At 39.7% G+C, this 26,587-nt stretch overlaps 1 protein-coding gene across 1 annotated transcript; it reads right to left on the bottom strand.

Annotated features, from left to right (window-relative positions):
- Positions 1-2,183: 2,183 nt before the first annotated feature.
- LOC111154376 (eukaryotic translation initiation factor 1-like) lies at positions 2,184-21,883 on the bottom strand. Its single transcript, XM_022513923.1, is given in 6 exon segments — positions 2,184-2,294; positions 5,111-5,186; positions 20,803-20,982; positions 20,984-21,113; positions 21,320-21,374; positions 21,839-21,883. Coding segments are annotated over 6 exon segments (597 nt in total).
- Between the last annotated feature and the right edge of the window lie 4,704 nt (positions 21,884-26,587).

Genomic DNA, 26,587 nt, shown 5'->3' with positions numbered 1-26,587 from the left:
AGTGGAAGAAGAAAAGAAATTGAAAAAGAAAAAAAAAATTAAATTAACTGCAAGGCTAAAGAATCATGGGGAGAAAGCCATGAGTTCCGTGCTTTGCTTTCTCCTCCTCTGGAATTCCGCTGCTCTCCTTGGTATCGAAACTACACTCCTTGGTAGGTGAACTTGGTCCTGGCTGGGTTTCTTGTTGATCTTCTAGGGGAGGGGCCTGTTGTAGTGATTCTCAAGTGTCTTTGCCCCGGGCGGAGTTGCACCGCCCTTACGAGGGGCCGGTCTGAGTAATCCGCTCGGGTTTGCTTTCGGGAGCTTTTGTTCCCTGAGCACTTTCCGTAGAGTTCCGGAGGACGGGAATGAAGATGGCAGCCTCCCGGTCTCCGGCCCGGAGGAGCCGAAAGCCCGGGGCCCCACTCCTCAGTGCGCCCTGAGAGAACAGCGCCCAATTACTCCCGTCACCCTGGCCTCCGGCCGCGCTCTGACCTGACCGAGCCTGCGACCGGTTCAAGGTAACCGCGAGATTAGAGCTCACTCCTCGGCTCTGTCTCTGTAGCCAGCTTCCCCGTTCTAACACCTGTAAGCTCTGCAACACTCAGACACCCCCGATCCTTCTGTGACCCTGAGGGACCTGAGGCCACGCTGACCCTGCGTGGGCTTCACCCCGGTTAAGCCTCTGGAGTGATGTCCCTCAGCAGAACAGACTTTTAAAAGTCCTGATTTTGTGCTCCGTTGCTCCGCCGCTTGCCGGGAGCCGGCCCCTCGCCCCGCGGTCTATCTTCCCGTCGCTTTGGATTCACTTCTCCGCCAGTCCTACCTTTCAGAAAGTGGTTGATTTTTTGTTTCTAGAGTTGTTGTTCTTCTTCTCTTTGATCTACCATTGGATTTGTAGGTGTTTGCAATCTTTAGATAAGCTATCTAGCTGATCTCCCGCTACCTGAAGTAGTCTCAGCCTGCTACTTCTCCGCCATCTTGACTCCTCCCCCCTATAATATTTTTGATAGAGAGGAATTTGCTGTGTTTTAAGTTGGTTGTTGTTTAAGTTTTAAGTTGGGAGGGCAATTTGTCAATATCTATAATAATTTTAACAGTTCATACCCTCCAGGTCTGACAAGTATATGTCTAAATATCTATCAGCAGCATCAGTAAGATATCTTTGGTTGTGATCAACAGAAACCTTAACCTAAAATGGTGTGGGCAAAAAAAGGAAATGTATTGGTTCATATAATTATAAATTCTAGGGCTGCCTCTTGCTGGCATCACAAACATCTTGTTTCAGGGATTGACATTAGGTCGAAAGGACTTCCTTCTCTATCTACTTCTTGGCTCTGCTTCCTTACTTTGGCTCCATTCCCAGGTAGGTTCATTCATAGTGGTGGCAGGAAGGTGGTAGCAGTTTCAACATTGTATCGTATCTGACTAATAGTAAGTGGAAGATAATGTTTCTCTTCTAAATTAAATTAAAGCCATCATGCTCATGGGTATGAAATGGGTCATTTTGAATAACATCGAAGAGTTGTGGAGGAGATTTAAATGAAAGTCACTTGGATTTCATTATCCAAAAAAAAAAAAAAAAAAAAAAAGGATGCTAGATGGGCCAATACTTGAAGTACTCACTAGTCTGTAGTAAAGAAAGATACTCACCATAAAAAAGAAAGAAATCCTGCCATTTACCACACCATGGATCCACCCTGAGGATATTAAGCTTCGCCAAAAAAAAAAAAAAAAAAAAAAAAAGCCAAGCAGAGAAAGGCAAATATCTTATGATCTCACTTACAGGCGGAATCTAAAAGACAAAAATAATGAAACAAAATTCATGGATACAAAAAACAGAGTGGTGGTTGCCACAAGGGAGAGGGGTAGTGGTGGGAGAGATGGGTGAAGGGGATCTGGAGGTATAGACTTCCAGTTTTGAAATGAATAGATCATGACTTGGGGTGCTGCACAGTGATTGCAGTCAATGGTACCATAGTGCACATTTGAAGGTTCAGGGGAGTACAGCTAGAAAGTTATCTAAACCAATGGAGCCAGAATTAAAAACCAAGTTGGAAAAAGAACTAGGATATCCAAAGCCTAAAAGGAGTGGGGATGGAGGAAGAGAGACTGGGAGTCACTGAATATCACCAGCATATTGAGAAAAGTGTTCCATAAGAAATAAATATCAAGATCTCTTGGTCACCAGATGTACATTGCCTTTAATTTGCGGCAACCTCTCTGGCAAGCCCTGATGCTATGCAATGGTTAGCATCTTTCAGCTGAGTCACCTTCAACACCATCGCTTTCTGTGGCTTGCTTGACTTGTGTCTCTGCAAACAGAAATAAGAACGAGTCAATTCACTCAGAAGATAGACCCCTACTCTGAAGAAAAACTTCTAGGGTAGATTTCTAATTGAACAGGGAGAGAATGTTGATGATAAAGAAGTTTCAAGTTTTACCGTGAGATGAGATGAGATGAAGAAAGGAACATCTTGGAAACTTTAGTGAAAATTATCATAGAGAGGAGTCATATTATTTTCTCAAATACATTCATTTTGAGAAATTTCAAACTTATAGGTCTTCAACTAAAATGGCAAATTATTACTATTTTGCTTCTTTTGCTCTCCTCCCACATGCACACCATATTTTTTCCCTCAAATCACTTGAAAGTTTCACATATAATAGTATCTGAACACTGAGTATTTCACAGTTATCTCCTAAAAATAATTACATTCTACCATGTATTCAAAAAACCTTTGTTACACTTTATTGTGGATATGCTATCCAACAATATGTGGCCCATATTTAAATATGCCCATTATTCCACCATAGTCTGTTTAGCCCTTACTACCTAGAGTGCAGTCTGCAGACTGAGCAACTGTATTACCTGGGAGTTTGATAGAATTGTAGAACCTCACACTCTACTCATTTAACAGGATCCTAGTGATTCTAAACACATATAAGTTTGGGAATCGATGTTGTATCTTTTTTTTTTTTCTTTTCAAATCTAGGACCCAGTTGAGAGACTCATATAGAATTTAGGTGTCTTACCTCTTTAGTATCCTTTAATGCAAAGTTCCTGACTTTTTTATTCTAACGACACTGACATTTTTAAAGAATCCAGCCCAATCATCATATAGAATCCCCCACATACATATTTGTCTAATCGTTTTCTTATTAAAATCATGAATCTTCCATTTATCCAAAGATATTGCAAGGCTTTTGTTAATACTTATTCACAAACCATGCTTCCTTCTATCTTCTCAGAACCATCTATAATAGCAGCTGACATTTAAATTTGCACTTTTATATGTACCTTATTTGTTCTCCATAATCCTATAAAGAGCCAGTATTTTTAGCTTTCATTTGACAGAAGAAAGAGAGGCCTGGTGAGGTCTGACAACTGCCCAGAGTCACCATTACGAAGCAGTGCAATGGTCCAAGTGCTTTCCCCAGTGCATTCTGTGAAAACCTCCAAAAGTTTACGATGTAAATGGAGGAGGAATCAGGGATCCAATGATTATTGACACGACAATATACCTTAGTTACAAAGTGGATTTTTAATCCTATCTTTACTCACTAAAAAGATCATTTCAAAGTAACTAATTGCTTAGATAACAGGAAAGACTAACTAATACCTACTTTCTTCTGAGTATAAATCTTGGTAAGGAATGAGACACAAAAGATGCTTTAGATCCTGGCCTGGGCGTCTCTCCCATGCAGAACTTTGGTGGAGGGAACCACAGGGCAGTAGTGCTGGGCAGCTCAGGTAGCCCACAACTAGTAAATACGAATCAGTTGAACACCAAAACCTACTTCGTGACGTTTTTTGTGAATCAAATCCCTCCAAGCTTCAGTTTCTAAGTCAATGGAGATCATCTGTCTCAGGCTAAATTTCAGGATTAGGTGAGCACTGTAGTAACCAAACGGGTGTATGTTACTTTTAAAGACTAAAATTTTATCTCCATTAGGTAATTTTAGCCTCAGTCTTTGGAGTGTGGGAGACAGCAGATAGGAGATGAAAAAGACAATGCCATAAAAAGAAAGGGCTTGGTCTAAATGTCATCCACTGCCTCATTGGAAACCAAATCTCTTTCATATAGTCACAGAGGCCACTCTTAAGCTTTTCTGGAAATTGTTTATAGGCAGAAGACATTATTAAATTTCCTGACATTGAGGAATAATTGAACCTTATATCCCAAACCACGCAAAAGTAGGATACAGCAATTTGGAGCTATGGAAATAAACAGAGAATAGAAAACAAAATTGATAGAATCTGAAGTTGAAAAAGGCAGCCTCTGTCCTTTGTGACTAGGAATACTTCATAGTTAATGAGTCCCCATCCTGTATGGAAGCTATTCTGAGTGATCTGAACACATTAGCTCTTGGAATTATTGAAGAATTCTAAGAGGTGAGAAACATTACTATTTCTATTTTACAGGTGAAGAAACTAAAAGCCAGAGCTCAATTCACTGAGCAAGTAAGTAGTAGAGACAAGTCTCACACCCACGTTACATTGCCTTACCCAGCACAGTCTGCAGTGCCACACCCTGTAAAAGGCATACCACTGGAGTTATGGACACAGGTCCCAAAACCCTCTGCAGTGGACATGTCAGAGCAAACACAAGGAAATCACCAGTCTGACATGGACTATTTGGAAATTGAGGACATTATGGTACAGAGACTATGACAATAGAAATTAAAGAGTGATCCAGATCAGGGAGAGGGTGAGATAGAGAAAATGAGAGAGAAAAGAAAAGAAAGGATAATTTGGAGGCTAGGCATACACCTGGGCCATATACTCCTTGCAGAAGGCTTCTCTGCTCCTGAGTAGTCCCCACTGAGGAAGGATGGGAGTCATAGGGACATTGTTGTTGGTGCTCTGCTCCTATCTCCTTCACTGGCTGGTACACCCCAACCCATTGGCTTCAGGTATTGCCTCCTTCTCAGGAAAACTGCCTTCTACTAGGCAGCAGTGCTCCCCAGCCCAGTCCCATCTCCTTTAGATCATCACATCATGGCCAACAACTCAGTGACTGGGGCTGGTAGCAAAGACTGCCTCCACTGCCCCAAGTAGAAACCAAGACTATTGGACTGTTCATACTTCACAGCTCCCCACTGGGAAGAGACCGAAGTGAGTCCAAACCTGAGATATCATTGTTGATTCACTTTTTCCCACTGTCCTATCCCGTTCTCTTCTATCAGAATCCAGGAAAGTAAAACTACAAAAAGCAATCCTTTTAAATGACATTATCACTTAAACTTACATTCTTGTGGCAAATTGTCTTTTACTATCTTCTCCTACATGATCATTTGCTTTCATCAACCAAATAAGTTCAGCTACTATTTCTTTTTTTTTTTTTTAGATTTTATTTATTTATTTGACAGACAGAGATCACAATTAGGCAGAGAGGCAGGCAGAGAGAGAGGAAGGGAAGCAGGCTCCCTGCGGAGCAGAGAGCCCGACATGGGGCTCGATCCCAGGAACCTGGGATCATGACCCGAGCCGAAGGCAGAGGCTTTAACCCACTGAGCCACCCAGGCGCCCCTCAGCTACTATTTCTTACATTATTAATTTTTCTCCAGGCACTGGGATAAGCACCCAACATAGTATTTCATTTAATCTTCTTAAGAAATCATGGGGCACCTAGGTGGCTCAGTTGGTGAAGTGACTGACTCTTGGTTTTGGCTCATTTCATGACCTCATGGGTCCTGGGATTGAGCCCAGCCTCAGGCTCCAGGCTTAGCAGGGAGTCTGCTTGAAGATTCTCTTCCTTTGTCCCTCCCCAACTTGTACACACACACACACACACACACACACACACTCTCTCTCTCTCTCTCTTTTACATAAATAAATAAATAAAGAAAGAAAGAAAGAAAGAAAGAAAGCTTGGAAAAACAAACAGAGTTTTAGAGGGAAGAGGAGTGGGGGGATGGGTGAGCCCGGTGGTGGGTATTAAGAAGGGCACAGATTGCATGGAGCACTGGGTGTTATACGTAAACAGTGAATCTTGGAATCTTGGAATCTTGGAATCTTGGAACACATCAGAAACTAATGATGTACTGTATAGTGATTAATATAACAATAACAAATAAAATGACCACTCACAGTTATTTAGCTTGGGAACCCCAATGTGACTCACGAACATTTACCCCACGTTAGTGTCTGGCTCACCCCTTACAAAACTTCTTTAAGCAGGACTGAATTAACAAAAGTATCAATTCTCCTTGGAACATGCAATAGTTTTGTAGTTTTGGACATGCCACAGCAGCAATGTTAGAGTGCTCTTGTTATAGACTTTATATCAGGTATGTATTTCTTGTATTTTCAGTGATTTTTAAGGTCAAATATATGTGAAGGATTTACTGGAAAAACCCATGGGGATACATTCCAGATTATCTCTAATAATTTCACAACAGTGTGTATTCTGTTATGTTTTGCTGAGTGGGAGACAGCCCATAACCCACAACCCTCCTATCTATGCAACACAGCGCAACCAATTGCATTCTTACCCACCTGTTCTCTGATGGGTATCAGTGAGGGAGGTATGCAGGACCCTTCTGTAACTAAATTCACAAAAACATGTGAATGTTACCAGATCAAAGACAACTAGACTGAGCTAATACCATGAAAAAAAAATGAGTACTACATAATATGAGCTGAAAATCAGAAATTCTGGACCACCTCGGTGTCTCAGTTGGTTAAGCAGTTAAGCATTGGACTCTTGGTTTTGGCTCAGGTCATTCTCTCAGGGTCCTGGGATCCAGCCCTGTGTCCGGCTCCAGGCTCAGTACACAGTCTGTTTGTCCCTCTCCCTCCCACTCTGCTCCACCCCCCACCCACTCTCTGTCTCTCAAATAAATAAAATCTTTAAAAAAGAAAGTCAAATCCTATTCATCATAATTTTAACAAAATAAATTATGTGCTGATCCTGAAATGATATAAAATTGTTCCTCTTAATAATACCTGTGGAACAGAAGTCTGAGGAAAAAAAAGGCCTTTCTAGAATTAATAACTTCAGACATGATATTATTTAGCCTTTAAAGTAAATACTTATTTGGTACTGATTTTATTATTCACATGCTGACAATAGATATTTTTTATGAGTGCTTCATTGAAAAGAAAAGATTTCTCTGGAGCTGTTTATTGTACTTCCTCACAAAAGCTTTTACAGTTCCATGAAAAAAAAATCTGTATAGGCTCAGAATGTCAGACAAATAAACATTATTCTCTATGAGTCATTGTGACAATGGGTCAGAAACATTGCTGTACAGGGTTATATAAAACAGTTGCAGCCCAAAGTTGAAATAGGCTTTATGCTTATGACACACTAGGGTGCTCACATCTATTCTTAATTCAGGTTTTTTTAATGCCTTATATTAAATAGAAAAAATCATAAAAAAACAATCATGGCAGGGTCTACACACCTATTGTCACCAGGGCCCCATCACTTCTCTTTACTACGGCCTTTGGCTCTGCTGGCTTTTTTGGCCGTTCATGTTTCTTTATTCTTGTCTTTCTTTTTGCAATCACATACTAGGTTAGATAAAAGATACCATCCTTTGTATTTGCTAATAACATTCCACATAAAAAAAAGATGCCCACATAAGTTGCAGAAGGAAAATAACCTGAGCAAAGATGTAACACAATGGCTCCCATTCTCTGCCCAAGCCAGGTTAGACCTTTCTAAAACTAATAGCTTTGGTTTAGATCAGCCATGATATTATTTAGCCTTTTAAAGTAGACACTTATTTGGCACTGATTATTATTCACATGCTTGAAAGTGGCAGCCTCAGAATCATGTGGGATTTTTCTCAGTCTGGTGTTTGTGTATAGAATAATTATCATAATCTGAATGTTTGTACTTTGTGCTCAGAACAAATAAAAACGATGGTTTTTCAGTTGTAAGGCAACTATTCAATCCTGTATTTTATGAAATTGAATTTTTTATACCATTCATAGCATTATGTTGTGTCTTACTTTATTATGCAAAATGTTAAAATGGTCTTATAACCATATTTTATGTACAAACCGTTCCATTTGTTCCAAACTTTAATCTGGATCCAAACACTGGGTTTAATATATAATATGTAAAAATTAAACAAAACAATTTTGAGAAAATCGTTTTTGTGTTTAGTTGATTTCACCTGGTCCAAATATGATTCAAGTTTGTTGTTAGTTTGTTTGTCAAAGCATGTCATTGTGTATTCTGACTGCCTTCAGGACAAGCTGTGATATGTCTAGATTCCAGAGAAGCAGACTGTGATCCATTCGCAACAACCCCTCCCCACCTTCTGCCATCAGCTCCCGTAAAGCAGGGATCAGAATTTAGCCAGCTCAGCTTAGGTAAGATGTCAGGCTTCACGTGAAAAAAAGAAAAAAAAAAAAAAAAACTACATTTACAAAACAGATCCCCAAATACATGCTGTGTGCCTGGCTTTGGGAGTTGATCCGGAAGTCTGGGGTGTACACACACACACACACACACACATGCATTTTAAGTCCTTTTTAACATCTTCCAATAAATATCATGAATTAGTCTATAAAAAAATCGTGGGCATTTTTAAGTACAATTTCATAGAAATAGACATGGAGAAAAATGGACAAATCATAAGCATACAGCCAATTCATCTTCTTCCTGTCTCTTCCCACCAACCTTACTGAATGAGCTCCTCTTGGCTACTAGTGTGGCTTTCACCCTCACAGCTGATATCCTCAGTGAGACCTACTTTTCCACCCAGGTCTCTGTAGTAATAATGAAATCACACTCTCCTCCTCCTACATCACCCTGTGCTCCCAGATTCTCCCCTAATTTTATCCCCTTCTTGAGTTCCTGGCCCATATCTATAACAGCGCCATGCCGTAGTGTCTACTCTGTTTCATACGCTGCATGCATTACTTATCGTTATAACATGATGCAAAAAAGTGTTATTCCCATTTTGCATAAAGGGAAACTGAGCCCAAGAGAATTTAAATAAATTCCCTATAATCCCACAGCTGGCTTCATTTTGCCTGACTAAAACTTAGGCTTTGCCCATTATACTCTCTCTCTCTCTCTTTTTTTTTAAATTGTTCTTGTGTCCCCAATGCTTAACACATGCTCAAAGAAGTATTTAATTTGAATTAAAAGATCTCAGTTTCTTACTTGTGAACCCCCTGGTTATACCACTCAGAAAACAGCAGAGGATGGTACACAAGCTTCATAACATTCCAGAAAGTACACAATAAAACTGCAAAATGATGAGGAAGCCTTCCATGGTTTCTGGAAGAATTTATCCCAAGGCAATGTTGAGCATGTCGAAGAATGTTTTCATCAAGCATAATCTCAGTGTTAGAAAAGCAATTCCCATTGCTGACAGTGAGGCTATGCTAAAAATTGCATTTCCCACTCCCCAGTTTTAGCTCCTCTTTAATTCATGCACGACCACATATGGGTAAGCAAATCACAGCAGTTAAAGCCAGCTGCGTGCCACTTACATCTGCACAAACAGTGGGTTTACTAGGTGAGCTCCTTGCTCAATCCACCTCTTTAATCCATCCCACGGAGAGAAAAATGAGACTTTGGCTCAAGGATGAAATTGTTACCCCGCCTCGTACCATTCTCATTAAATTGGTTATTTCCACATTATTGCAATGGAAAATATCCAAGTTGAGTATCCTATCCTAGCTGGGCTTCTCTAATTTGCAGAGCAATTATCGAATCTTCTTTTTTTTTTTTTTTTATTGCCTTGGTGGGAAACTTACATTGCCTAGGAATTTAAATTCTGGCAAAGGAGCTGGAGAGGTGGGAAGGCAGGTCATACTAATGAAAGGCAGAACTCTAGCTTTTTTTTTTTTTTTTTTTTCTTTTTTACCATGGAAAGATAACATTTTTATATTAGGAATATCATAAATATAAATTACATTGTTTACTAATTCCTACATCAATCACTAAAATAATAAATTACTTGAGCTGAGCATAAAATTTCTTATTTACTTGCAATGGGACTGTATGCATTCACAAATATTTTCTTACTCGTTTATGTGGCTGTGTAACCACATTGCCAGGGCACAGCACATTCTAGCATAAGGGACAGATTTCAGAGGGAACACCTGCTTTGCTCTGCTTTGTTTCACTTCTCTTTCTAGGAAGGGAGGGTGGGTGAGGGGTAATAAGATAAATTAGAGGGAGGAAGAGAGAGAGAGAGAGGGATAGAGAGAGGAGTTTTGCAGAGACTGAAATTCTTTAAGTTGTGACTACAAAAAACAAAAAGACTTGTTTAAAAAGGTAGCACCCATACTCTAGAATGGGAATTCTGGGAGTTTTGTTTTTCAGTGCAGCGGACTGAGAGGATATACAAAGGGTTCTGCTGTGCTCTCTAGTTCTTCATTAAGGACCTGGTGAGAACCTCTGTGTTGTCATGGAATCGTCTGATTGTTCGTCTCATGTGGGTTTTCTCCTGAGAGGTTTTTTTTTTTTAAGATTTTATTTATTTATTTGACAGAGATCACAAGTAGGCAGAGAGGAAGGCAGAGAGAGAGGGGGAAGCAGGCTCCCTGCTGAGCAGAGAGCCCGATGTGGGGCTTGATCCCAGGACCCTGAGACCTGAGCTGAAGGCAGAAGCTTAACCCACTGAGCCACCCTGGCACCCCTAGTTTGAAAGTTTTACATTATTTTTATTCTGGGATAAAACCATCCAGCTCTTATTTTGAAAAACTTTCATTACCAGGGCTAATCATTGCTTATTCTATTATGCAAAGCGCATTAATTACTGTGTGACCTTGAGCAAGTTGCTGTCTTCTCTAAGCCATAGTTTACCCATCCATAAAACAATAGTAACAGTGTCCATGTCTTAGCACTGTAAAAAATAAATACAATAATATCTATAAGGTGCTTGCACTGCTTAAAATATCAGTAATTATTATTTTAAAATATTATTATAGCTTTTCAACATGTTGTATTTCTCTATCAAAGCACTCATCTTACTTCATAATGGCTCTTTCTTCTTCCTTTCTGGAGAGTGGAAACAGTGGTACATAGTAACAATTTCATATATACCCAGTGATTGAGTTAATTAATATCTGACTATTGGATCTTTATTAAAGGATTTTTATTATTCTTTTAACCAGTCCACATTTATTTATTTATTTTTAAAGATGTTATTTATTTATTTGAAAGAGTGAGCACACATCCACTTGGGGAGGGCAGGGGTGCAGAGAGAGAGAATCTCGAGCAAACTCCCTGCTAAGGGCAGAGCTCAACTTTGGACTTGAACTCAAGACCCTGAGATCATGACCTGAGCTGAAATCAAGAGTTGAACACTTAACCAACTCAGCCACCCAGGCACCCCACAGTCAACGCTTATTATCAAAGGGTTTCTTTGAACTATTTTATTTCCCACCTGTATTTTCTATACCTGTCAGCTATGGCTAGAAATACCACTATCCTTCTTATTTTTAAACTCAGTGTTGGAAATAAAACATGAGACAATGCCATGTGTGCACCAAACCACTTAATCTTCCTCCTTGGCACACAAGATGACTACAATGTGCAGACCTCTTACAACTCACCGACACCATGCAAATGGAATATGGCTTCAAGTCCTGGCCATGACATGTCACACATAGCTTCCCTGCTCTGTCTATCCACATTTTAAAGCCTTGAAAAGAAAGATTTCAAGATGGTGGAGCCGCAGATAGAAAGAGCTTAGATCCCCAAGTCACAACTCACAGAGAACCACTCAAGGGACTGTGATATGAAAAACAAGTTATTTGTTATTGTGTTAAGTGGCTAAACTGTGAAGTTTATTTTTACCACATTTAGCCTAGACTCCACTGACTAGTATATTGTTTGAAGCTGAGAGATTTTATATTCCATTTCGGTGTGAAGAGTCATTTTCTGTTTGGTGTGAAAACAGTAAGTATATATCTTATATGACCAGCCACACTATTCTTTCTAGGATTTATCCTCAATAAACTATCCCCCCCAGATAGTGTTCAAAAGAAACTCAGAATTTCCTGCTTAATCGTCTTATGTCTACTCATATTTTTCACTCAGTCATTTCTTCATCAACTAATAATTGACGAGTAGGGTTTACAAAAGGCATTGAGAATAGAGTGGTGAACAAGAAAGGTCCTTTCCCTCACAGAGCTTACTTTTGTGTAGGGCACTATTTCAGACAGTTGAAAAGAATGAATTATTAATAAAATATCAACTAGCATTGTGTACTCTGTTGAAAAATAAAACAGGGATGTTTTCTTATTTTAATGGCGTCGCCAATGCATAAAAACACTGGTGCCTAGAAGACGCTGAAGGGGAGGAAATGCTGCAGGCTATGTGGGGGAAACACTGTCCCTTTTGCCCTCATGTTCACAGCTCAGGCCATTTATTGAGTCATATTTTATGGATAGTGTTGACTTAAATGATGGATTTCAGACTAGGCACTAAGGTATTGGATACTTGTCCACTTGTTAATAATGCAGTCCTGGGTCTTTCATTGCCTTTTCCTTGTCTTTCTACCTTTTTTTTATCTGATTCTCATTATTTTTATTTCTGTCCATATCTTCTGGACATAAGCTCATATTGACTTTAGAAACTACATCATGTCACTTGGTATTGTGTTTATTATCCTTTTGTAAATACTTATTTGTTATTCTCATTGTTTAATTGTAACCAAGGTTTTTCTAGCCATACTATGAGTAAGAACAGAACGCAAAAGACAACAATATTTCTGTGTTGTAGGTATTTAAGAATTATTGGTGGGGTGTTTCTTATGAGAGCCATAAATCAGCTCTCTCTGTGATCAAGTTTTTTTTGCTCTAGTTTCCCCCATTTTCTGCACTAGCTTTGTGGTCACATTCCTGTCACCCACCTGGGTGGCTCATTAGTCAGGCATCTGCCTTTGGCTCAGGTCATGATCCCGAGGTCCTGGAATGGAGCCCCACATCAGACTCCCTGCTCAGCAGGAAGCCTGCTTCTCCCTTTCCCACTCCCGCTATTGTGTTCCCTCTCTCACTCTTTCTCTCTCTCAGCCAAATAAATAAAATCTTAAAAAAAAAAAAAAAAAGGCAAGGACTCTAGTTTTGCTCCTGCTAAAAGTATACCAGCCAAATCATGTGAGTGGCACTCATGCTGCTGCTCATGCCTCAGAGTCTACAGCAAGAACACAGCTGCTCAGCATACACAGGGCTGACTGGGGTCGGGTCACGCAGCACCACCTTCAATGGTAACTGCCACTAATCTTCCATTCCTGCCATAAGTTTGCACTGTCCTGGGAGAGAGTGGTGGGGTTATGGACATTGGGGAGGGTATGTGCTATGGTGAGTGCTGTGAAGTGTGTAAACCTGGTGATTCACAGACCTGTACCCCTGGGGCTAATAATACATTATATGTTAATAAAATTTTTTTTTTAAAAGTTTGTCCTTGAACCAAATCAACCCTTTCCAACCACCCTCTTTAACACAAATTATTACCTATAATTTATAACTTAGTGGATTTACTAATTATTAGCTACAATTTATAAGTTTCCTAAGACAGACAGATTTGAGTTGTACAGATAGCTTTAGTTTTCCAGAATAATTTTATGTTTGAGAGATAGGGATCATCATTCTGGTATCCCTGACTTCCCCTGGCCCAGTTTGGGGCACCTAGGAGGCCCATAATGAAGGAAAGAAATTCTTCCTGTGCTTTTTCACAGGGGTTATTAACTTAAATGTGACTTTGGTCAAATGTGAGTCTAGCATGCTGCCTATAGGATTTGTGTATAGAAATAACCATTGGTTCTAAAATTTGTGTGCATTTCAGAATCCCTTGCATGGCTTTATAAAAAATGCAAGCATCTGGGCTTCCTTGTAGATTTATACTTGAGAACCTCTATGAGAACTATAGGCAACCTACATTTTTCAGATCTCCTCTGGTGATTTTAGATCTACCAGTCCACAGATTACGTTGAGGAACCACTCCACCCGGATAATGTAATATTCAGTGGCATTCTACCAACACTGATGAAGCACATACTTCCTGTTAAACACTGGGCTAAATGATATGGATTCAAATTAAATAAGTTGGTTCCTGTCCTCAAAATACAATGAAGGGGGTGAGGTCTGAAATGTAAAGGAACAATTAGCATAAGATGTGATCATGAAACAAGATGTCTCTACAGCTACATTCATTTTGTGCTCTTGGTCATGGTCACTTTTTCCCGTTGGCCATAGAATCTTAACATCATGGACCATTCTCATGGAAACACAGTTAACCTATTTTCTTAAGGAGTGTCTGGGTTATTTTTCAGAAAATGGCTTTATAAAGCATTTTTTTAAGCTTTCCTTTCTCCCCAAGATGACAAAAAATTTGGCTGAGATTAAAGGTGGAATTTACTCTATTTTCCCTATATTTATTGCTCTGTAAGACAGCTTCAAGTTCTAATAAGGCTATTTGGAGAGAATTCATTTAATTTCCACTGATTTTTTTTTTTTACATTTGTTTTTCTGTGGGTGACTGTGGTGGACAAAGCTTCATGAAATCACCCTAGCAAAAGCCTAGAAACAGTCTTAGTGGATTTACTCTAATTACTGGGTGGGAAGGGGGGATGTCACTACTGACCAGATATGCCCCCCGAGTCAATTTTTGCTTTTAGCATCCATTCTAAATCACACCATGTACCTCAGAATAAATCCTCCACCACCACCACCACCACAGCAATCACCTGTTTCCATGGAAATTCTCTACTAAACCAGGGAGCTGGTTTACTGAATCCTTGACAATGGAGACAACAGAGGGAAATGGATAAGAACACAGACTCGGGAATTAAATGACTTCAGCTCAAACCTGTCAAATGCTGGCTGGCTAGGTCACTTTTGGCAAGTTCACCTCTCTGAGCCACAGTTTCCTCATCTGCAAAATGGGGATAAGAGTCTGCACACAGTGGTGTTGCTTAGAGGATAAGTTAACGCACAGAAAACATAGTAAATGGCTTCCAGTTGTGGTAGGCAAAAAAAAATGGCCCCTAAAGATCTCCACTCTCAAATCCCTGGAACCTGGGACTATGCTACCTTACATGGGGAATCAAGGGAGGGGCCTGCATGCTCTCAAGGTCAGGCAAGAGAAACAGCCATCAGTGAGTGGTGCACTGGAGCTGCCTGAAAGATTTACACCATGGAAATCATCAACTGTCACACCAGAGATTCCCTCCCCGCCGTCTCCCTGGACCAGAGAGCCCAATGTGAAGCATTTGCCAACATTTGATCAGTTGGTTTGCAACTAGTGCAACTAGTTTGATTCTGGCTAGTGGTTCAGTTCTACCCAAGGCTGTCAAGGTCAGAGGAACTAGCTATTACACTAACTCCTTCTTAGTGGAAAACATTAACTCTCCCAATCCTTACAGCTGCCCTGGAGAAACGACACTATTACTCACTTCACGTAAACAAGGTGAGGTTCAGGATAATGAGCTGATTGTCCACAAGTATACCGTGTGAAGGAGCCAGGGTTCTCACAAAACACCTTGATGCCAAACTCTGCTTTTTTTTTTTCCTTTTTATATTGATGCCCTGCCCACCGTATGGCCTATCACTGTGCTGAATGAATTTGTACTGAATAAATAAAAGATTACTTGTGCCACCCAGTTTGGGAGCAGATGAAATAGAAAATAATTTTCCTCAGCCGGCTTAACTTTCTTAAATAAAAAGGACTAAGACTAAAATTAGACTGAGATACTCAGCCCAAAACTAATTCTACGAAAAGGGAAAAGAGAACTGTCTCCCCATGGTGACTTTGTGCTAGTCAGTGTGCTAAGTGGACAAAAATCACATTCATCATTTCCTCTAAGGCAATCAAAAACCCTGCTGACTTGTGATTATCATACCCCTTTTACATAAAAATGAGACTCTGAGAGGCTACATGACTTGCCAAGTTCTTGCGGTTCATGAGTGGCATATTAGAGATTCAAACCTAGGTATGTTTGACTCCAAAGTCTGCCCGATCCCCCTGTGCTGTAAAAAAGCTGGGGGTCTTAATCACTCACTGTTGCTCTGGCTACTCTTGCCTTCTTGCTCCAGCGGGCAAAACAGAAATTTGTTATTTAATTGGCCAGAAACTGACTAGTACTTGCATGTGCTCTGCAAAGTGCTGTACCTCAAGGGTCATGTCCAGAAAATTTTTGAAATATAATAGAATGTGATATTTAACAGCAGGATCGTTAAGTCTGAAAACCCTGGGTTAAAAATCCCATCGCTTCCTAGCGGTATGAACGTGGGCAAATTATATAACCTCTTTAATTCTAATTTCCTCTTCTGTAAAATCAGGAAGATAATAACTACTTGACAAGATTGTTGTTAGGATTAAGCATACAATTTATGCTGCAGCACACCACTGGAAGACAATAGGATGTCAAAAACATGGTGGCTAGTTTTGTCATAGCCAGACTTGTTATGGGAAACACATCTGGCTAAAGTGAGACAGCAAACTCATGAATGAATCCGAGGACCATGTGGGGTCTGTTTCAAACATAGATTTTTAGCATATAGCAATTTACAAAATAAGAAAATAAAGGAACTTAGTAATACAAGCAAAAATATAGTAGCAATATGAGCACAACCAGTTTGACTATTCTCAGTAACTTTGGTCTAAGAATCTTTGTAATTACCACTTTTCTGTACAATATTCTTGTACCATCAAGGGCGTTGGTGATGCAACATTTCTGAAAAGTGCTCTAATATTTTCTTTGAGATTTTCTTCCAAACTCCAGACTCTCTTTCTACATGTCATAACGGTAGCAATGGTATGAGGGAAGGTTTTCAGAAAACAACTAAGACCCATCCTTTCACTAAATGTTCCTTAAGTGACTTGTGGTAAAAACATCAAGTAGACTGCCATCATTAAATTGTGCTTTAAGAACAACACCCAAGTTTGTGCACACACAGGCAATGACATCTAACTCTCTTTTGCTAATAGCAACTACAGCATACTATGTGTGTCCTTTTCAGATAGGCTCATAACATTAAAAATAAAAACAAAAACAAAAACAAAAAATGTGTCTTGTAATTGATGAAATAGAGTACGTTATGAACAGCCAGGGAAAGGAGAGAGTACTGTGATAATGAAAGAGTATCAGCTGTCGAGTTAGACAGCCTGTGTCTGAATACCGGTCCTACCACTAGCTTTGTGACCGTGGACATACTGCTTAGTCTCTCTGACCCTCAGTTCTCTCTTTGTTGAATGAGGATTAGAATGCACACCTTGAAGGGAAGTTAGGAGGAATGAATAGATCGTGCATGTAAAGGCATCACTGCTACACAAACATGCTTTCCCTTCTTCATCAGCTGCCTTCTGGTAAACCTTCAAGAGCAAGGTGTTTAGAGAAGAGCCTTCCCTACCTACTCCTTCCCCACATCTGGCATCATGTAAGGAATAAGACCCAGCATTGCTATAAGGGAAGGAGGAGGAAGAGGCTTGGATTGTTTCAAAGATTACTTTGTCCCACATGTAATATATTAGAACTAACTTCTCAAATACTTAGTCCCATGCATTAGTAGCCTGACAGGTGGAATTAAGTACTGCACCACCCAACTGATAGAACAAAAGGACAACGAAGACAAGGGCTATCTATGTCCAGGGAGATAACCACTAGCAATTAGTGCTGTCTGCAAGTACAGGGTTGCAGTGCTCGAGGCAGAAACACTACTTTAAGGAAAAGATTTCTCCCTAATTAGCTTTCATGTAGCTCTAAAGGGAAAACCACACAGAACACAGCATTCACTAATAGCTTTGTTTTCCCCTTACCAACAATAGTTTCCAAAGTCTGAAAATATATGTGTAAAAAGAATATGACCTTATGTTTTTCTCCAAATGAAAGTACTCTTGGTTGTTAGGTCAGGAAATCACTGCGGAGGCCTCTGCCCAGTAAGTACAGAAGGAAGAGAGAAGACACAGGCAGAGGAGCCCCTGAGCTCACTCCAGCCTCCGTCTGCTCTCGTAGATTCCTTCAGGGAACTTTCACTTTGCTGGAGCCGAACAGAACTACTTGCCACCAACACCCACAACCTCCCAAAATGCATGTGCTCTTTCCTCTGCCCTGGATTAACGATCTGCTCTTTCCTGCTTTATTTCTTCTTATCTTTCAAGAATCAGCTCAAGATCTACTCATCTGAAAAGCTATTCCTCACTTGTTCAGACTAGACTTTTTCCCAACTGCGTGTGCGTTGGTAGTGATATTAATAATGATAGGATTTCTGCGCACCTGCAATGTGAGTGGTTAGCGTGTATCATACAGTATAATCCTCATAAGTTTTCTGAAACAGAAGTATAATCTCTAATTTTGTAAAAGAAGCATACAGAAAAGCCAAGTGAGCCTTCCAAGCTGACAGAGTAGCTAAATACCAGTGTCTAGATTCAAACCCGCATTGTTCTGACTCCAAAGCTCATAATCGTTCTCCTACATCATAGCACCCTCATACATGACAATATTCTATACTCTGTGTGTGTATTTGTTTTTCTATTATTTTTGCTGCCAGAATATGTTGTACTTAAGGGCAGATAGCATATCTTTCCTCCAAAGTCCCACTAACTTATAGAACTTCATAATATTAAAGGCATAATGAGTATTTATTGGCTATAATAACTATATTAAACATATAAATTATGAGTAATAGAATATTATATTTTTTATTCATTTAACAAATATGTGTTAAAGACTTTGTATGTACAGGACATTACTCTAGGTATTAGATACAGAAAAGTGAAGAAGAAAAAGTACCTGACTTCTAGGAGCTCACAGTCAGGTGGGATAATAGAGAGAATCATTTTTATATATTCTTACATAACTTTACATAATCTAAAAACCTATAAAATCGTGGAATCTTAAGACTAGAAAAGGTTTCAGAGATCATGTAATTTAGGCTATTTATGGTACATATAAGGAAGTCAAGCTGAAAAAATTAAGTATATTGCCTAAGACTAAATAGATTTTATTTTATAATGACACTTTCACTTTCCCATAAGTTCCATCTCATTCCTGCATACAACCTACATCTGGAATTGCATGAGGAGAAATGCGGGAGCTCATACTTGGCCTCCATTTTGTACTGGAAGACATGGCGGACGAGGATACATATGTGAATATATAAAATATAAATACCCATATATATATATATATATGGTTGTATATATATGTAACATATATGTATATATTACGTTTGTAATATGTATATGCATATGTATATTGACTCAGCATAACAGTTGAGAAGGTAATATAGATAAAATGTTTAGTATTATGAAAGATCTAGAACCATAAACATATTGAATTTCCTTTCTTTGCAAAGAAGAAAGGATTATGTAGCTCTGATTATAAATGAGTCTCCTGGAGCAGCCACCAGTTATTAATATATAAAGTTATTTCAATTTCTGCAAAAGAAATGTACTGTCTTGCCAGCAGCCTCTAGTCTCATTTTGTGGGGTTGATAGAGTTCAAAAGAAATGGCTGCTTGGAGAACAGAATGAGTTTATTTAAAGAGAACAATAAAGGCACCCTCAGGTATGAATTGGGAGTGAATTACTCTAGTGGGGACCTGGAAAGAAAGCAGCCTGTTTGACTTAAGAGAGTAACAGCTAAGTTGAAGGCACGAAACATCCCCATCCATATTAGATAAGAGTCAAACAGAGCACAGATGATGGGGCAGGGGAGAAACACTTCAAAATGGCTCTATTCTTGGAGTCAAATGTAGTAGCCAATTGGGAGATGAAAAATAATTATAGGGAATGCAGGCTTGCAGTCCCTGCATGGGATGCTGAGAGAGGACAATTTGGCTCAGTGAGAGCCAGACTCCTCAAGCCTTTGTTTGAGGAGCAAGAAAAGAGGGCATGATAGGGACCCCTGAAATTTGTTTCATTCAAGTTTATGATGGGCAACATAGCTAAGTTTTTCATTTCTCTCTGAGTTCTCTCAGCCACTCAGCAAGCAAAGTATTATTAGCTCCATTTCACAGTTGAGCAACTAAGGCACACATCTAGATAAAGGAGAATCTCCTTAACTCAAAAACTCATACGCCTACAGTACCGCCCAGCTTCAGGAGAGGGTAGTGTTCACTGCCCTGCTTTGGCATACATCTATAATTCCAACCCATGCAGTAAGCACAGTGAGAAAGTCTACTTTGTCCTGGCCACTTGGATTATGCAGAAATGAAACATGGAACATGCTGACAACCTAGTTGAGAAGATAGACTCATTATTATAAATGTATAGCAGAGTATGATGAATGCTGTAAATTAAGGTACAAATGAAGTCTTCAAAAGGAACATTTCTTGTGCACGCTATTCCTTCATACATATTTGGGTCTTTGTACTTGCTGTTTTCTTCCCCTATTCCTTCTAAATGATTTAAGCCTGCTTACTATTTTGAAAGTCAGTTAATAATTCAAAAGCTTTTTAAAAATGTTATTTATTTTATTTTTATTTTTTATGGCTCTTTTCAGTTTGTAGTATGAAGGAGTTACACTAGTCCAAGTTAAAAGCAGACCTCAGATGGTTACATTATACAAGCTGTGAGGTTTTTAAGCTTGTGATAAGGGACAGAAGGGAAATTCTATTGATTGCAAGGAGATCCTCACTTAAGCTTCAGTGAGCCAAAACCACTTAAAACCCATGAGCCTTGGGGCACCTGGGTGGCTCAGTGGGTTAAGCCGCTGCCTTCGGCTCAGGTCATGATCTCAGAGTCCTGGGATCGAGCCCCGCATCGTGCTCTCTGCTCTCTAGGGGAGCCTGCTTCCTCCTCTCTCTCTGCCTACTTCCTCCTCTCTCTCTGCCTGCTTGTGATCTCTCTGTCAAATAAATAAATAAAATTTAAAAAAAAAAAAAAAAAAAAAACAAACCCATGAGCCTTAAGCTGGTCGTCCTTAGCCAGTCCAGTCTCTATGAGGAACTGGTATATGTTCTTGCGCTGGTCATCCTGTAGCTGAATTATTTCTCCATATTCTGAAGGCTCAATTACAGTGTCACTGCAGGCAAATTTGTTCTTAAACACCCTTAATGGTTTCTTTTTATCATAACTGAGCAGTCCCCTGGACAATGGTAAGGGTCTTCCTGCCATTTCTCTGTTGAATTCTTATATGGATATAATCCTCAGCGGCAGGAGGAAGCAGATAATCACCTTTCCTTGCATCAGCAAAAGGGTCAAAAGAGTAGAGATTCTGTGGAGTGCCTGGGTGGCTCAGTGGGTTAAAGCCCCTGCCTTCATCTCAGGTCATGATCCCAGGGTCCTGGGATGGAGCCCCATGTGGGGTTCTTTGCTCAGCAGGGAGCCTGCTTCCTCCTCTCTCTCTGCCTGCCTCTCTGCCTACTTGTGATCTCTGTCAAATAAATAAATAAAATCTTAAAAAAAAAAAGAGTGGAGATTCTGGATAGCGGAAATATGATAGGATTCCTTTTCCTCCGTGGAAATGGCCTACAGAAGACAGTAGTGGGAGAGGGAGGGAGGGGATAGATTTGTTGGGAAGTAAAGGAGCTCAAGGAGGAGGATCCTGAGTCCTTGGCTGTGGCTCAATGACTGGAGCTATTTTACTTTATTTTTTTAAAGATTTTATTTATTTATTTAGGGGGGAGAGGGGAAGGGGCAGAGGGAGAGGGACAAGCAGACTCTGTACTGAGCAGGGAGCCTGAGGTGGGGCTCAACCCCAGGACCCCGAGATCATGACCTGAGCTGAAGTCAGATGCCCAACCAACTGAACCATCCAGGCGCCCCCAAAAATGTTATTTATTTAGATAGATGCCATGTAATCAAGCCTATACCAAATACTTAGGAAAATACAAGAAAGTATAAGAGTGATTCCTACTATTAGGAATTGGCAAAAAGAAATAAGAGATTAAAGTTAGAAAGACCTGAATTAAAGTCCTGGTTCAGCCACTCACCAGCTGTGTGACCACTACTGAGTCACAAGCTCTATGACCTTCCATTTCTACCCAGACATTTAAAAGGAGACCATGCGAAGGGGCCATTAAATCCTCCTCCAGACACTCTTTTTTAAGAGTCCCTCATACTCTAGACCACAAGATGTCTGTACCAAAAGTGATACATTATGAGGAGGTAATACCTGATTTGAAATCAGGAGAGAGTGTTTGTTGGAATCTGGGTCAACACATTTAGAAGAAAGAAAACTATTTCAAATTGGGGGCAGAGACATTACATCAAACATATTGCTCTCTGCTGAGAGTCATGACAGAAGAGTTGGACCCTCCAAGTCTCCAATAATCTCAAAAATGGTTGCTGAAAAATTTCCAAAGCAAAGGTCTCCTGTGGGTGTTGAACTAGGGAACAGAAAAAGTACAGAGAATTAGTTGTCCTTTCAATCAATACTTCTAGGCTGTAGAAAACAGAGAAGGCATCTCTAAGTCAGACAGACATCAGTTCAAATCTCCGATGTGCATGTTTTGCAAGTGACTTATCCTATCGGCCTTCAGTTTCCTCCTTGGTAATCCAGGCTGGCATTGGCTGTATGAAGTTTCTTTGTGAATATTAAAGAGCCTGATATGTACAAAATAGGCAGCAAATAGGCACATATTAGGCACTCCACAGAACTAGCATATTCCTCTGCTATGCATCCAGGTTGGATTTTATCTTACTCTGCATCAGGCACTAGAGATTCATTAACAGTTTACATGCTTGTGGAAAGACTCCATATATATCTTTTATTTGTAGCCAATCTTACTGATCTTCCTTTTGCCCTTTAAGTACAGACATCTGAGTTACTCTATAGCTTAGAAGGGTATATTTTTTCATCAGTTGGGAAGTTCAATGCCTTTAAAGTAAATGAATGAATGTATGCCAGTATTCATTTAAAATACTTCTTCAAACTTGCCCAAAGACTAACATAAACCATAAATAAAAATTGGCATCATTCTTGGTAATTTCTCCCATATGTCAAAAATCATGGAACAGCCAATATGACTCAGATCTGACCCCAAAGCTCTACCTGCTGATACTTTTATTAATATTCCATTTGGGAAGACTGTAAATATTTTACTATTATAAGTTTTTGCAAACACTGGTATTTTTCATGCCTCCAGCAATCTCTAGCTTCTAAATATTTCATTTTCTTGGGTAGCATGCGATATGTGAAATGAAGTTCTGCGGCCCGATTTCCCAGAACTTAAAAACCTGAAGGTCTTGAAGTTAACATTGAATAGTGTCAAGATAGGTGTTTTTTATTTATTCTGTAGGTTTGTTTTTGTTCTCCTTTAATGAAACTGAAAAGCAGCAGAGATGTTGATAAATGGAAGGGTTTCCTTTCAAATTTCTAAAGCAAATGTATGGATTTGCCTAAATTGTGCATGGATTTGCAAAGCACCAGTTCATATGAAATTGTTTTTAAGAGCTGAAAAAGAAGAAATAGCTCTAGAATTCACTCAAGGCAGAACCACCTGCCAGGGTAAATGCCATTAATGGACACTTCCACTGTTAATGCACAAGAGGAAAGTGTATCTCAAAGTACTTTCTAGCATCAATAGGACATAGCCTTTCTTGGTTCCCAAGACAAAGGAGGAAAGTAGAGTAACCAAACATTAGAACTGAGTTAGAGACTGAGCACAGGAGAAGGAGGAAATGGGACTTGATAAAGACATGACTCAGAATCCCTGTATTAACATGATTACAGGCAGCCACCATGAATCTATATGAGGCCCTTGAACATGCTGCTACCTTTATGGAAGGAAAAACTTTCCCATACCCCTGCCCTCCACTTTTTTCATAATATGCTTCTAGTCTTCTTCATATATCAGACAAATCAAATTCTCAGATTTCTTCCACTTAGCCTGAATCTTCTCAACATGCAAAAATCACTTTTTGAGACAACAAATCTCAGGTATAATTTCACATTTGCTTCTAATTTTTAAAATGAGTATCTGGTCTCCCTTCTAGACTGTGTACTCTACAACCACAGAGGCATGACTGGTTTTGCTCATCATTATATCCTCAACACCATATTTAACATGTGGCACTAATTAAGTGCTTAATAAACATTTGTTGAAGGACTAAATCAATGAGTACACTACCATGCAATTTTTCAGCATTTCTTATTTCAAGGCTTCTAACAAGGTATACTTTTGTGTGTGTGTGTGTGTGCTGCCCATTTTCTAACAATTTAGTAGGATGGGGAATGCTATTTTCTCACTAGTTCCCAGGTACATTTCTAGGTTCTTAAGTGGCCCTTACCTTAATAGGTATGGTAATAATTTCTGTTACTACTTTCCACCATGATGAGTGTGTAACTAAGATAGGGTGGCAGGAGAAGGTGCTGGGGATGAGGTCATAAGACAGACTAGGAGTTCCTTATGTACTAAGGACTGAGAGGCTCCAGAAGGCAGTAGGACCCTAACATAACCCTTATTAGTCTACCGATGCCTGCTACTACTCCTCTATATTTTTTGCTATGTTAAAGTATTTTGTGCTCTGGAAGATTTTTTTTTTTTTAAATGAAAATACTCTCAGAAATGATGGCACTGTCACTAACACTTAGACAGGAATTAGGTTATCAATGCACATTCACTGGTACTAGACATTTGTATGGAGGCAATAATAATTAGATCCATCAATAATGAATGGGGCAGCCCGAGGAAAGAATAAAGTGCCTATTGCCGGGATATTCAAATAAAGCAGGATGGATACACATGAACACAGTGTCAGGGATTACTGTACAGGGTATAAATATGGAGGGGTGGCCCCTAAGATTCTTTCTACCTTTAAGAAGCTATGAGTTTCTAGCACTCTTATGAATTGGAAAGGAGTGCCTTTTATTTTTTATTTTTATTTTTTTTTTTTATTAATTTCTTTTCAGCGTAACAGAATTCATTGTTTATGCACCATACCCAGTGCTCCATGACATATGTGCATTCCATAATACCCACCACCTGGCTCCCCCAACCTCCCACCCCGCGCCCCTTCAAAACCCTCAGATTGTTTTTCAGAGTCCATAGTCTCTCATGGTTCATCTCCCCTTCCAATTTCCCTCATCTCCCTTCTCCTCTCCACCTCCCTATGGCCTCCTTATTATTTGTTATGCTCCACAAATAAGTGAAACCATATGATACTTGACTCTCTCTGCTTGACTTATTTCACTTAGAATAATCTCTTCCAGTACCGTCCATGTTGCTACAAAAGTTGGGTATTCATCCTTTCTGATGGAGGCATAAGTCTCCATAGTGTATAAGGAGTGCCTTTTAAATGCAGATGAAAGGCACAGGTGGGAGTGGGTCTTGTAAAAGTTTGGAAAATGACATTTGCTAGCTAAATAACTTTGGCAAAAATAACTTCCCTAAGCCTGTTTCCATTTCTTAATAATGGCTATTTGAAGAGCTTTGGAATAATTAAAAAAAAGAGAGCAGCTGTAAAATTTTGTATGAACCATATAGCCCTATGCACACATTTCCCACTACTACTATATCAAGAAAAATTCCTGTATCTTCATTGCTATATACTTTGGTGGGAAGGAAAGTTTTAGGACAACTAGCATCAGGAAAGGGGCACCACCAGTCTTCCCTATCCCAATGTCTTAATGGCAGAGAGGACTGACTCATCCAGGGTACATGGATTCCCCTGTGAGTTCCATTAGAGCCTCTTTCTTGAGGCTCAGAACACCAGAGTATATATAACCTCTCCACCGCAACCTCTTGCAGTGAAAAAAAAAAAAAAGTTTATATAGGATATATATATTTTTTTATTTTATTTTATTTTATTTTTTATAAACATATAATATATTTTTATCCCCAGGGGTACAGGTCTGTGAATTGCCAGGTTTACACACTTCACAGCACTCACCATAGCACATACCCTCCCCAATGTCCATAACCACCCCCTGTCTCCCCATCAACCCTCAGTTTGTTTTGTGAGATTAAGAGTCACTTATGGTTTGTCTCCCTCCCAATCCCATCTTGTTTCATTTACTCTTCTCCTACCCCCTTAGTCCCCCATGTTGCATCTCCTCTCCATCATATCAGGGAGATCATATGATAGTTGTCTTTCTCCAATTAACTTATTTTGCTGTCATGGCCGGCGCGACAAATCGACCAGGAACGTGAGGGTAAGAGGATGCTGAAAAGAAATTGAGAGACAAAGAGATGGGGACAGGAGGAGCACCAAGGAGGATGCCCAATAGTGCCAATTTTATTCAAGGCTGTGAGGCATTTTATAGCTAACAGAAACAATCATAAGAAAAGTATTTATTTTTAGCTGATTACTAAAGAGTTTGTAACATGCACAGAAAATCCTTCAAGCTTTCCCATTATCTATTTCCCAAGCACCAATAGCAGACCCTCTAGCGCCAGATGTACTGACTTCAAGGCCACTCAAGACATAGTTTATGTAAGCATAGCACAGTCTTACAGTGGTGTAGTCTATAGCCCGTGCAAGGACAGCAAGGACCAGCCAAGAATTTCTGACCCCGACCAAATCGTCTCTATCTGACTAGCGAATGTGTGGGATGTCACGTAGGCGAGCGCACAACACAGCACAGACCCTTTCTCAGTGCTACTCGACTTTATCGACCTAAGCCTTTCGTTCGGCTATTCAGCATTTAAAGGAGGCACAAGTCAGGGCCTGGTTTGGTTCTTGTCTCAAGCCTTAACCATGGCCTCCCACATTTTGCTAAGCATGATACCCTCTAGTTC

The sequence above is a fragment of the Enhydra lutris genome, unplaced genomic scaffold (assembly GCF_002288905.1).
Source record: "Enhydra lutris kenyoni isolate GAN:26980312 unplaced genomic scaffold, ASM228890v2 scaffoldscaffold37, whole genome shotgun sequence".
Taxonomy (NCBI): domain Eukaryota; kingdom Metazoa; phylum Chordata; class Mammalia; order Carnivora; family Mustelidae; genus Enhydra; species Enhydra lutris.
Note: the sequence above shows the minus strand (reverse complement) of the source record. Positions and strands in the feature narration are given on the sequence as shown.